Here is a 12831-nt window from a genome sequence, read left to right on the forward strand (position 1 = left end):
TTGCCATTTATAAATTGACCCTCGTAAAGATTACCATTTTCTACGGGGAGTTTAGGATATATTAGGAAATATTTATAAATTTTTAAGTAAGTTTTAAGAATATCTCACGCTTGAATGAGAGACTAATAAGGGAGTTTGAAGTCAATGCGCCCTAAACGAGAATAAAATCAAACAATTAAGGAGAAACATGTATCACTCTATTCTCTATGTAATATGTAATTAAAAGGAGAAAAAAATGACAAACATTTCTAAGCGAATTTATTTTTTGCAAAGTCGTATTTAAAAGTTTCACGTGTACCTTGAATGAATATCCCTTCTCCATGATAACGATCATTTGACCATGTACCCTGATAATATCTACTGCCACATTTATACCAGATCCGGCCGTAACCATTTCGTTTGTTTTCTTGAAACGTTCCTTCGTAATAACTTTCATCTCTGTACCAATTGCTTCCGAATCCGTGCTTTTTTCCTTCTATCCAATTACCGGCGTACACTTTACGTATGTTACCGTCTTTTGAAATTTTACTTAAGATACCATAGCCATGTTTATGATCCTTAAGCCAGTCACCTTCATACATCCAGCCATTGCTACAAAGATTCCATATGTAATAATAGATAAAGATCGATGGGACTCGAATATATGTTGATGGAAAAATAATGTTTTTAATCATTTAATGTATCAAAATTCAATTAGTTCAATTTCTTTTTATATTTTATATAGTGATTATTAGATTAAATGTAAGTTATATAATTAAAACAAATATACTTACATTTAATATTTTTACTTATATCGTTTTTTAAAAACGTTTTATAAAAACGAGTGCAATTTATATTTTATTGGAAAAGATTACAAAATCTTTTGGTGATTATATGAAAAAATAATGACTGAGGGATAAAAATATTGATTAAATATTAGGTAGATATCTGAAGAAAAGAAACTTAAGGGATGTTTTCATGGCACCTGCTTACTCCTATGCCTTTGCCCTCTTTCTTATCGTTTCTCCATTCACCCTTATAATGTGCTTTAACGATACGTTTTGCTTGAGGCGAATATATAGCATGTCGCCAACCATTACGTTTGCAAGATTCTATTCGTTGTTCGCACCACGTAACTTTTTGTACTTTTAAAAATGGCATTGTCAAATATTCGTAAAGAATACATGTTGATTTTTCATTTTGTGCGAACAATCGGCAATCTCCATAAATTAATCATGTAATTGCTTAATTCACAATGATATGATGATGACGTCTTACGTTATGCAACAAAATTATGGCAAAAATACGAAGAGAAAATCAATTTATTTCGAAATAATAGTCATGTATATGTAATTTTAATAAAAAATATAATATTAATAAGAAGCGAATTGAAAAAAAACATTTACATTGCACACTAAAATGAATATGCGCGACTGTGGGTTACTAATATTTTATATATATTAAATCAAAAAATTTTTCTATTAATCAGATACGAGATAATAATTATCAAAATTATTCATTTATTACATTGATTTATCATCTTAACATCTATATGTGTGTAATAAAATTTTTTATCAATCTCTTCTGATAAAATTTAATTCTATAAATTTTATTACATGTAATTAGTATATAATATTAACGATATTTATATAATGTAACATTTGATATATATTTCAATAGGTTATTAATGATATTTGCATGCAATATTTAATATATATTTTACATATAATTATTATTTATAACGTAAAGAAATTAGATAATTTAAATGAATTCAGCTATGAAGAGAATCAAGCTCGATCACGTGATCAATGACGTACGTACTTTTGTATGACGTCTGGAGAATTTATCCCCTCCATCTGGCAGTATTGTATCGCGCATGCGCAATTTGTTCTTAACCCTAGCGTCACTGGTCATTGTCAATCAATTATAGGAGAACGAGTGTGAAAATATCGAGGATTTTATCGTGTTTCTTGTCTGTTTATCATGAACAGCGGTATTCACGTGCTTAACCCGAATATGGAAACTATTCCTTTAGATTCGACGATCACCATCGAAGACACGGAGTCGGAGACGGATATGATCGAGTTGGATTCGAGTTGCGACACGGACATCGCTTGTCTCGACGGCAATCCCATATACGATCCGAAGAACAATGAGAACTCGTCCCCGATCGACGACATCGATGCAACTAACGACGAGGTGACAACTCACTCGTCGAAAGATTTACAGTCCGTCTCGTCGAACGACGATGTTCGGCAACCCATTTTTAAGGTTATGTTTCGTGACGAGAGTGTCTCGAGGTATGAAAAACTATTTGTATATTCTATACTTTGTTTACAATGCATGTGCGAGAATCTGTATTCCATATAATCCGCGAGGATAATGTATTATATGACGCGGAAACACACAAACGGCTTTCTTTTTCCTTTCTTTTCTTTATTTTACATATATGTATGAATATAAATTAGATTTCTATAAATAGAAGTGTGTTCTCTATCTTGTGTGTTTAATATTTTATATATATTGTGAAAATTGTGCTTCTCTATAGATGAAAACATCTCGATCATTTTCATATTACTTAGAATGTAAATATTTTTGTTTACATGTATTGACTCCAGATTTTTAATTTAATGCCTAAGAATATTATTTGGGTAAAATTATCGCATTCAATTACAATTATAAAATAATCTAAGAGGATAGTTAACTTGTTAGACATTTGGGACACAAAACATATTTTGAATTTTACAAAATTAATGATATATTATTAATATAGTACACCAAGGATTCGACATATAGTGACAAATTGTTGCAAAGCAATTTACACAAAATAATAAAAATGTATTAGATTTAAATATATTTTATATCTTTAAATAATGAAATTCATGAAAAAATTACTTTTCTTTAATGCTATTGTATTTTTAAAATGTACAATATTTCATATTTGAGTGCCTTCAGATTAGTGTTTATTACATTATAATACATTATATCTTCTCGACTGCTTGCAAGCCAAACAATAGAAATTTTCTATTTCTTTTCTTATATTCTAAAACAATAATGTTTTAATATATTTAAATTTTGTAACATTTCCTCTATAAATTTGTTACGAGATTACATGATCATAAATAAAATAAACTTTTTTATTTCATTACCAAGTAATCAAAACTGGGAAATGATATAAATTTTTTTCTTTGAAATATATTGAAATTAAAAAATTTAGCTTTTTTAATATATTAATGTATCGAGTCTAAGAGCTTATAATTTGTAAAATAAATAATATTTATATTTTATAAATAATATTAAACATTTGAATGAAAAAGCACTATAAAATAACTGTTGTATTAAAATAATTGTTGTATTAAACTCCTTATGGATTATGAAATTTTATATATTTACAGGCAATATCGACAACAAATAAAAGATTTTTTGCATTCTTTAGTGCAATTAAAACCATCCAATAAGCAAGATGTAAACGTATCAAGTTTGATTTTAGAAGTTTGGGATAATAAAGATAGTTCCAAAGATCAAGAATTGTCTATCGATATAGAAGACAATAATGCATTAAATGATAGCACAGAAAACACTGATGTATGTGATTCACTGTTTATGATTGATAAAAAGCCAACTTTCCTGAATGATTTAGATGTTCCAACATATGGACAAGTATGTCATCTTTTTTTTATATGTTTCCATCTTTTAGACACGTTATTGATTTTTTTGTATGATCATTATACATGTATTGGTCTAATTATTAATTACATTGATTATTCTAAGAGGAATATCACAGTACTTATGTACTTATTATTATGATATATTTATCTAGTTCAAACAATTTATCTAGTTAAATTTTATCTTTTTTTTATTTTTATTATCTTTATAATTTAAAAAATATTATTTCGTCTTAGAAATATGAGGATATTACTGAAGAATCAAACTCTGTAACAAGAAAAGGTTACATGCCAAAATTAAATTGCTTCAATTGTAATGGAAATCATAATTTTCGAGATTGTCCATTGCCTAAAAATCAAAACAATATTAATAAAAATCGTAAAGAATTTATGAAAAATAATTCAGGAGTTCGGTATCATATGAGTGAGGATCAAAGGTTTAGTCATATGATTCCTGGTCAGTTAAGCCACAAACTACGAAAGGCTCTAGGATTGAAAGACAATCAACTACCTAAGCACATATATAGGTATATTAATAATTATGTAATCCATTGGATTTTGGAGAAATTTATATAATACTCACTCCTTCCTACTGTTTTTCAATTGGTGTTCATATTTATTTCTGTTGTCAACATTTTAAGAATATATATCATTTTTGTTTTATAACAAGTTAAGTGTGTGTGTACGCGACAAAATATATATATATATATATATATATATATATATATATATATATACACTCACACACACACACACACTTTTTTTCTCTCTATTATTACATAAATGTATTTGCGCGAGTTGAAATACTGAATGAAGAAGGAGAAAGATTTAATTCTCTCAATCTAATGGGCCAATGAGATTCTTTCTACGTTTCCAAAACGTTTTTTCTTAGAATGAGATTACTTGGCTACCCTCCAGGGTGGCTGGAAGAAGCGCGCTTACAACATTCTGGATTATCATTGTTCAATTCTGATGGAATAGCGGAAACTGATCCAAATGAAGAAGAGGGAGAAATCATTACAGATATAGATAGAGATCAATATGATATAAAAAAAATATATGACTTTCCTGGTTTTAATGTGCCCTCTCCTCCTGGTACTATTGATGTAAGCGACATGTAGTGATCGCGAATATTACCTAATCAAAATGATCTTATCTCATAAAATCCTAAAGCATTTTTTATTGAAAGATATAAAAACACATTTCGGTCTATTGATTGCAGGATAGCCACAAATATCGGGCACCAAAAATACAACCTATGCATAGTAAGGAAATAATGTTATTATACTTACAAGGTAAAAAAACCGATGACGGTTATAAGCGAAAAAAATTGAAATTATCTACATCAATAGTTAATGCTTTAGATATGTCTAGTGATATGGACATAGAAGATACGGGAGGAGGTATAATACAATTATCAAAATTTCAAACATATTCATTTTTATTCATTTGTTAATTTTATTTGCTATTTATTATATTAAAATTGAAAATATTATTGAAACTTTTACAGAAAATGTTGTGGAAAATGTGCCTGTTAATGGACATTTTATACCACCATTACCAACAGAATCAGTGCAAACGCCACCAGCACCACCACCATCTGAATTATTTCAATCAATAACAGAAGATTCAGACTCACAGTCGCAAGAATTGCCTTCCCTTGATTCTGTGGTATATTTTTAAAAAATTAATACACTTCTGCGATATTTTTCTCATGCATCTCAACTCACAAATTGCATTTCTTTTTAGGATGATATAGTCTTGACTGCGAATTCACCGTCTCTATCTGACTTAGAAAGTACAAAAAAAAAATTACTCATAGAACTTGAAGATAATAGTTCGCAATCTAATTCTGGTTCCACATCACTTAAAAACGATTTAAACAATACATTTGCTGCATTTTCCAGTATAGCAGTTACGGCTCAATCAAATTGCTCTTCTATCTCTCAAGAATGCTCAAATGCTGATAAAGATTCTATAGGGTCGGGTTCACAATTTCATCTATCACTTAACAATGAATTGAACAGCAAATTAGACATGTCAATTCCCAATGAAACAATGTCTCAATTCAGTTCTACTCCAATTCTATCTTCTAAATTTCTAAATACAAGTCAAACTTCTGTCAAGTCAGTGCACTTAGGTACACCGATATTGCAAAGTACTTCCCCATATAATAAACTACCGTCATCAGAAAAATTTTCCAAAGATATTTGCGATGTTATCAATTTCGAAAATTTACCTGACACGACAGGTAAATATGAACAAATGACAGGAGTCTTGCAAAAAGTAAGAAATACTATGGCAAGATTGCATCAATAAGCATAAACAATTTACACAGGACTGATACATTTAGTAAGTATATGATATTTATACAGAAAATAGAATAAGTAATATGTGAGATTATGAATGAAAATACTGAAACGCCATTTAAAAAAGTTATTCTTTTTTTTTTTAACTCGATAAAAGATACATAGTATTCTATTAAATATTTTTAGGCATTTATATAACATAAATTAAATGTGTTCACATCTGCACCTAAAGATCATCTTAAATATGTTCACTTTTCTTTTCTTTCTAATAATAATCTAATAATAATTTCTAATCATTGCAATAAACAAAATTTTTCATTCTTACAAATTCATATCTGTGTTCACAAGTGAATTTAATTACTCAAAAAAAACTACGACTTAAACTTTATTTTTCTAAAAACATTGAATTTATATATTCCATCTTAAAACTCTATAATAAGCAATTTTAATCTTTTCAATATCTTTGGTGCATAATTTAGACCATTCAATAATCTACATGTAAATATATAGGTATGTATATGTATGTATGTATGTATATATATATATATATATATATATATATATATATATATATGTATATATAAAACAGTGTATTTTATATATGTGTAAATATAATGTATAATAGTGAAGAAACCAACATATATGCTATATCATTTTCCAAAAGTACAAAAATATATATAAAATCTTCATTATGCAGTTATTGTTGAATCTAATGATAATATTTATTTTATTTTTACAACAATTTGGATTCTTCTCTATATACGAACATTAATCTTAAGTGAATGCAAGTAAAGTTTTACTTGTGCAATATATTTTGTACATACTGGAGAAGATATAAAATATTGATAATCTGTGTGATTGGTAAAACTAATCCATATGTATATATAAGTAATGAAAAATATATATTTTAAAATACAATTTTTACAAAGAATTAAAGTTATAAAAATTACATAAATGTATATAAATTGCATCGGCTCAAATTGATAAATAATAAATTTGAATAAATATAAAATATAGCAACAAGTATTAAGTTTCAATATCATGTTTAATTTTTATTTACTCAGGACTAATTTTTATGCAGAGATTAACAATGTATTTAATTCTATAGAAGATTTGCAATTTTTTCCATAAATATTATCAACTCTCTCTTATTTTTCTTACAAATATAAATATGCTACAATATTAGTGCTGACATATAATTTTCTTTTCTATTCGAAAATGATAAATTTAAATTAACTTATAAATATTTTTTTTGCAATTGTATAAATTAATATGCATGAATATTATGAATAAATTAATATTATATAAAATAATTAACTACAGGATTTTTTATCTGAAATAAAATTATTTTTTTAATAAAGATAAAAATAAACTATACATTAACAATTATATATGAAACAAATTCTTTTATCATTTTGTATTTCATATTTTGTGGATATCTTTTTACAAAGAATATATGTTAATTACTATTTATGTTGACATAATAGGCACAAATTTTTTCTTGCAATATTGAAAATCAAAGTTTTATTATTGAAAATATAGGGAATGTACAAGATTTTTTGAATTTTGAGAACACATTTTTTTATTAATATAAAATATTTTATTATATATAAGAAAAATAGTATAAATTATACATATTTTATCATATATAAGAAAAATAGTATAAAATTATTATTTGTATATAATTATGACTTTTTCAAATTCTTAAATTTTATATTTGTATAAAATATCCAAAGTGTGACAAAATATCTCTATTTTAATAAAAACATATGATATTGAAATATATTATCAAACCATAAAATATGTAAATCTATTTTTCTTTACATTGTAGACAAAAAGAAATTGAATTTTTTCAATTTTATTTAATGTCGAAAAAATGAACAATTTGTGTATATATCTTATCACATGTATGTTTCTTATTGTAGATGCGTTTAAAAAAGTACAAATAGAATATTTCTCTTGACAAAATACAAATTCCCAAATTTTCAATTATTATTTTACTACTATGATTATATTTACAGCAAATAATTGCATATTTAATGTGTGAACATATGGGAGATTCTTTATACATTAACTTATTCTTTGTGATTCTTAATAAATTTTGGATATTTTCATGGATATTTTTCAAATAGTTTCTTATATCAAATAGAAATATCAAGCAAGCAATACTATTAGCTGATTATCTCCATTTGCAGGTACTTGATCTTTTCTTCCTTTAATGATCTTAAACTATGTTGAATTTATAATATATTCTTATTTTATTGCATACGAGTTTGACAACTTCATTAATTATTACAACTCGTTGTATTATTCATTAAGTTTAAAAAACTGACATATCAGAATAAAGAATGTTAGAGATTTTATATTAGTAATGTATAATTGTATTAAATTTTATTGCTATTTGTTAGAAAGTTTTTAAAAATATATTCATATTATATATATTGATCCAGGCACATGATAATTATGTATAGCTAGAGAGAAAATTTTAAAAGAGAGAAAAATGTTTTACATTGTATAAAATTATCGTGTACATATAGGGAGTTATATCTTAAGAAATACAGTTTATATATATCTCGCATATATTACAACACTTGTGATGTAATAACGTGTTCACCATATCTTCCTCTATTATTAACATAGATCCCATCAATATCATAATACTGCATTTCTTAATTCGTCGGTGGTGAAGGTGGATCGCCACGTGAACTCTGTAAATATATATATGTTCGTACGTTCAGATTTTATTAGTAAAGCCACTTAGTAACTTACGGGCTCATTGTTGCTCTTGATGATATTTCTATTTGATTGTCGCAAGGATCTCGGTCTAAATGCATATAAGAAAACAACAAAGCCAATAATTAAACAAGTAAAAAGGAAATCTGAAGATTCCTGAATGTTCTGCTGCGGTCCTGGAACTGAAAAGGAAACATTCGTGTTTTTTTAATACTATTATTGTAATTTAATATCTTAGTATAAACTTTTCGTAATCGATATTTTAAGTTAATTATTTATTTTTAATTTTAAAAAGAAAGTACAAGTAATTAGTGAGATTAAAATTAACTTAATTTTATTGTAGGTATTCAATTCAATTTTATTGTAAGATAATATAATTTAATTAGAACATATGTGCGTGTAGCTACAATATATTTATTATAATTAAAGAAATATTTAACACGCAGTAAATAGAGAGTACATACTTCTCGACACGCTGAAGCATTCGATATCCGAGCAATAATTTTGCGATTGTCGTAACTGAAATAATAATACAATTTAGCGAAACATGTCGCTTATTTGCAAAATATGCGCAATAAAGTAAATAACTCATTCCGTTTAAACATCTCGCAGATGTCGCGCTTCGCCTCAGTAAATGCGGTAATTATACAAAGAAATTACAATATATCATAAATATACGAAGATTATGTGCAGATACTTGATGATCGATATTTATTTGTTATTAGATAAAAGCTGTATATCAAATATTTCTTTCTACATTTCAACATCTACAAAAATTATTTGTAATTGCGAAATTTGTATTCAAATCTGAACAAAATTTATCCGGTAAAAACTAAAAAGTAAATCAATCTTTTTCTTACGCACGAATGTCTATAAATCTTTTATATTATGTATTTGATTCATATAATATCGCGTACCAACGATCGATTTACGTAATTGAAATGATTTTATGTAACTACATGGCGCAACAAAAAAATTCTGCCAACTAAACAGAAGATATTGCATTGCGTTGAAAATTGCGATGAAATTTCGTCGATTATTTTGTCTGACCTAAACCCAATGTTATGCAAAAATATATACCTTGTCATTGACCGTTATTCGATTTTATCGCGACAACACCTGATCGGAACTCTCGCGTTTTATCTTTCTTACAACTTACGATAGAAAGTAGATGCTGCATAGATCTGTGATTCCACATACATTCGCACGGATCAAATCCTTCGTCGCTCATTGTAGCGTAGTTTTCTCACAAAATCTGCATATAACAAAAGAGATTGCCATTTTAAAAATATTAATTATAAATGTATCAACATGCTTCTTTTTGTCGAAAACTATTTTGTTAGGTTCAATACATTTTTTGTTATCGACAATCTGCAAATTTATAATTGTAATTTTCTATCTGTTGTCTGATTATTTTTCGATTAGTTTCGTAAATACTACAGTGATGAAACTGAATCTTATTAAAATAAATTTTAGAAGAAATCTTTGCTCACTCTTCGAAATTCAGTGATGATTATATTTGATGGAATTATTTACGAAATAATACGAGGTTTAAGCGAATTAAGGATGTTTTTCAGCAAACGATATAGAGGACACAGTGTATCACTTCGTCCTTGTTAGTTGCCGAATGTAAATAAGGATGAAATGATTCACTGTGTTACATTGTGTCCTTTGTGTCGCTTGCTAAAAAACGCCCTAAGTTTACAAATATATTAAACAAATGACAAGCAACAATTTCATATTTATATTTCAGTAAGATTTATTTATCTAAATACTTATATATAATATCAAAATATATAGATAATTATATATAATATCAAATGTTGAAATATTATGACAGCGAGAGTTTGAATTTTCACGAACAAAAAGTACTTTATTTTATACACTTATAGGTTAAAGTAAAATTGAAACAATTCTCATAGTTTCTAGAGCATTTCGCATCATGCGAGTAATTATTCACGGCATTAACAATAAACGCGAGGAAAGGAAAATGGACTACTTAGCTTTCTTATCTTTAGCGACACACATGGATATGGTTTTAAAATATCTTATAAAACGATATAAGCGTTGCAAATGATGTAGATTATCAATGCAACTACCAAGGACACTGATTAAAAATACCATTTATTGCTCATATATAGTATAGTATATATTTTTTATGAAATTTCGTGAGCTTTATCATCTTTAATAACAAATATAGTAACATATATTTTATTACTTTTGAATTTTTTTGTATGTTATTATGTATTTTGTTTTCTCTCGATCGAAAAATATGTTTATTTGTTTGGTAAAATAATATGTTGTTTTTTGTGGAAGATAAGAATGTAACGATTTGTATACAAATCTGCCACAATACATTGTTTTCTGTATTGCTTTGCGATTGTTGGAAATTAAACTATATATTTTTTTTTCTTTCTCTCGTTTAAAATATATAATTATATTTGTTACAGTATAAATTTTATATATATATATATATATATATATATATATATATATAATCTTACATGATTTATATTTTATATGATTATTGTGTGTTAAAATTGAGAGTTTATAAATATGAAAATTCGCTTTTTTATATTCAGATAAAAATTTAAATATATCAAATTATAAATTCTAAGAAAATTGTAAATACCAATATTTATAATGTCGATAATAATATTAATACATAGTATATTAGAATTATAATGAAAAAAATAACGCTCAATAATGAATTTCCGCTCAATAATGAATTTTCGCCGAACATCAATTGAGGATTATCAATTGAACATTATTATTGGGAGCAGAGGCTTAGTGACTAGTGTGGCTCAATCGAAACTTATTAAAGTAGTACACTATACAAAAATATAAAGCGCTCGTAAGAACCGTTTGTGACGACAGCAATAATATTCTCGCGTCATTCGACTGATTAATTTGTTAACATTTTCTCCGCACATATATACATATAATATATATATATATATATATATATATATATATACACACACACACACACACACACACACACACACACACACACAGGGTGTCCCAAAACTCATAATCAATCTTTCAAAGACAGATTCCTGCGATCATCTGAAGACGATTTTTCCTCAACGAAAATATCGAGGCACTAATAATTTTTGAATTATAAGTGATTGGAAATAAAGGGTTTTTTATAAACTAAGCTTTGTAGAAATAAAACTAAACCACATTCTTCGATTAATTTTAAATAGAGTTTACTTTAGTTGAGTTTTAATTTAAGGCTTAATTGCAAAGATATATGATGACAAAAATCGGGAACATGCAAAAAATAATGACCTTCATCGACATTTTCACTGAGGAAAAATCGTCTCCAAATGATCCCAGGAATGTCTTTGAAAGATTGATTATGAGTTTTGGGACACCTTGTATATATATATATATATATATATATATATATATATATATATATATATATATATATATATCGTCATCTGTCATAATTGCACTATATAGACAAGTCGAGGAATCGCGTTGTTGTAATTATCCGCACGAACAATTTCATTCGCTTTTTTTCTCCGCACGTGTACAATTTTCCCATTAAAGCGCGACGATTTCTAAACGAAAAAAAAATTTTATTCGTATGGCGACACAAGGCGCGTCGTGTTCGAGATGATAACAGCTATACATACATTCTAAGCTCTAAGATCATAACGGTCAGGAATGACAATAAAAGAAAACGACAGGCTTGACATTCGATCGTAATTTGTTATTTGTCGATGATATCAACGTCGCGTAGGAAACAAAAAAAGACATATAATTGACTACGATTCTAAGAGCAGAGGAGTGTCATCAAGAATCGAGAAATACTTACCGTAACAGAAACGTAACAGACGAAAAAGCAAATTAGGACTGCGTGACGCGAAACAGCTGTGAACACTGTAGGACGCAAGTCTTCAGTCGTGTTATGTATTGAGGCATGATTGAGGTGCGTTCACAAATATGTAGTCGTAGTCGCGTGGGATTGGCAGACGCGATCGACCAATCGCCGCGTTCGGCGTGCGATACGCTATTTTCAAGCTACGATGCGCATCTAGAAGATTTCTTTTTTAGATCACTTTTCATCAACAGATAGAAATTCAAGAATACAAGAAGTAAACTATTAGCAAGATGTTATAAAAAAACGAGTT

At 27.2% G+C, this 12831-nt stretch overlaps 3 protein-coding genes across 3 annotated transcripts; 1 reads left to right on the forward strand and 2 right to left on the reverse strand.

Moving 5' to 3' along the window:
• Positions 1-31: 31 nt before the first annotated feature.
• LOC105253072 (MORN repeat-containing protein 3) lies at positions 32-1982 on the reverse strand. Its single transcript, XM_020028005.2, has 2 exons — positions 1801-1982; positions 32-591 (listed from the first exon to the last, which is right to left on the reverse strand). The coding sequence occupies exons 1-2, from the start codon at positions 1833-1835 to the stop codon at positions 249-251; spliced, it is 378 nt and encodes a 125-aa protein (XP_019883564.1). The 5' UTR covers positions 1836-1982; the 3' UTR covers positions 32-248.
• LOC105253080 (zinc finger CCHC domain-containing protein 8 homolog) lies at positions 1921-6114 on the forward strand. The gene is made up of 7 exons (XM_011260876.3): positions 1921-2279; positions 3375-3639; positions 3882-4171; positions 4537-4750; positions 4867-5047; positions 5155-5315; positions 5394-6114. The coding sequence occupies exons 1-7, from the start codon at positions 1963-1965 to the stop codon at positions 5961-5963; spliced, it is 1998 nt and encodes a 665-aa protein (XP_011259178.1). The 5' UTR covers positions 1921-1962; the 3' UTR covers positions 5964-6114.
• Positions 6115-8375: 2261 nt separating this feature from the next.
• LOC105253062 (small integral membrane protein 14) lies at positions 8376-12715 on the reverse strand. Its single transcript, XM_011260835.3, has 5 exons — positions 12516-12715; positions 9846-9941; positions 9151-9205; positions 8723-8868; positions 8376-8661 (listed from the first exon to the last, which is right to left on the reverse strand). The coding sequence occupies exons 2-5, from the start codon at positions 9915-9917 to the stop codon at positions 8623-8625; spliced, it is 312 nt and encodes a 103-aa protein (XP_011259137.1). The 5' UTR covers positions 9918-9941; positions 12516-12715; the 3' UTR covers positions 8376-8622.
• Positions 12716-12831: the final 116 nt, after the last annotated feature.

The sequence above is a fragment of the Camponotus floridanus genome, unplaced genomic scaffold, assembly GCF_003227725.1.
Source record: "Camponotus floridanus strain SB8 unplaced genomic scaffold, Cflo_v7.5 scaffold22, whole genome shotgun sequence".
Classification (NCBI taxonomy): domain Eukaryota; kingdom Metazoa; phylum Arthropoda; class Insecta; order Hymenoptera; family Formicidae; genus Camponotus; species Camponotus floridanus.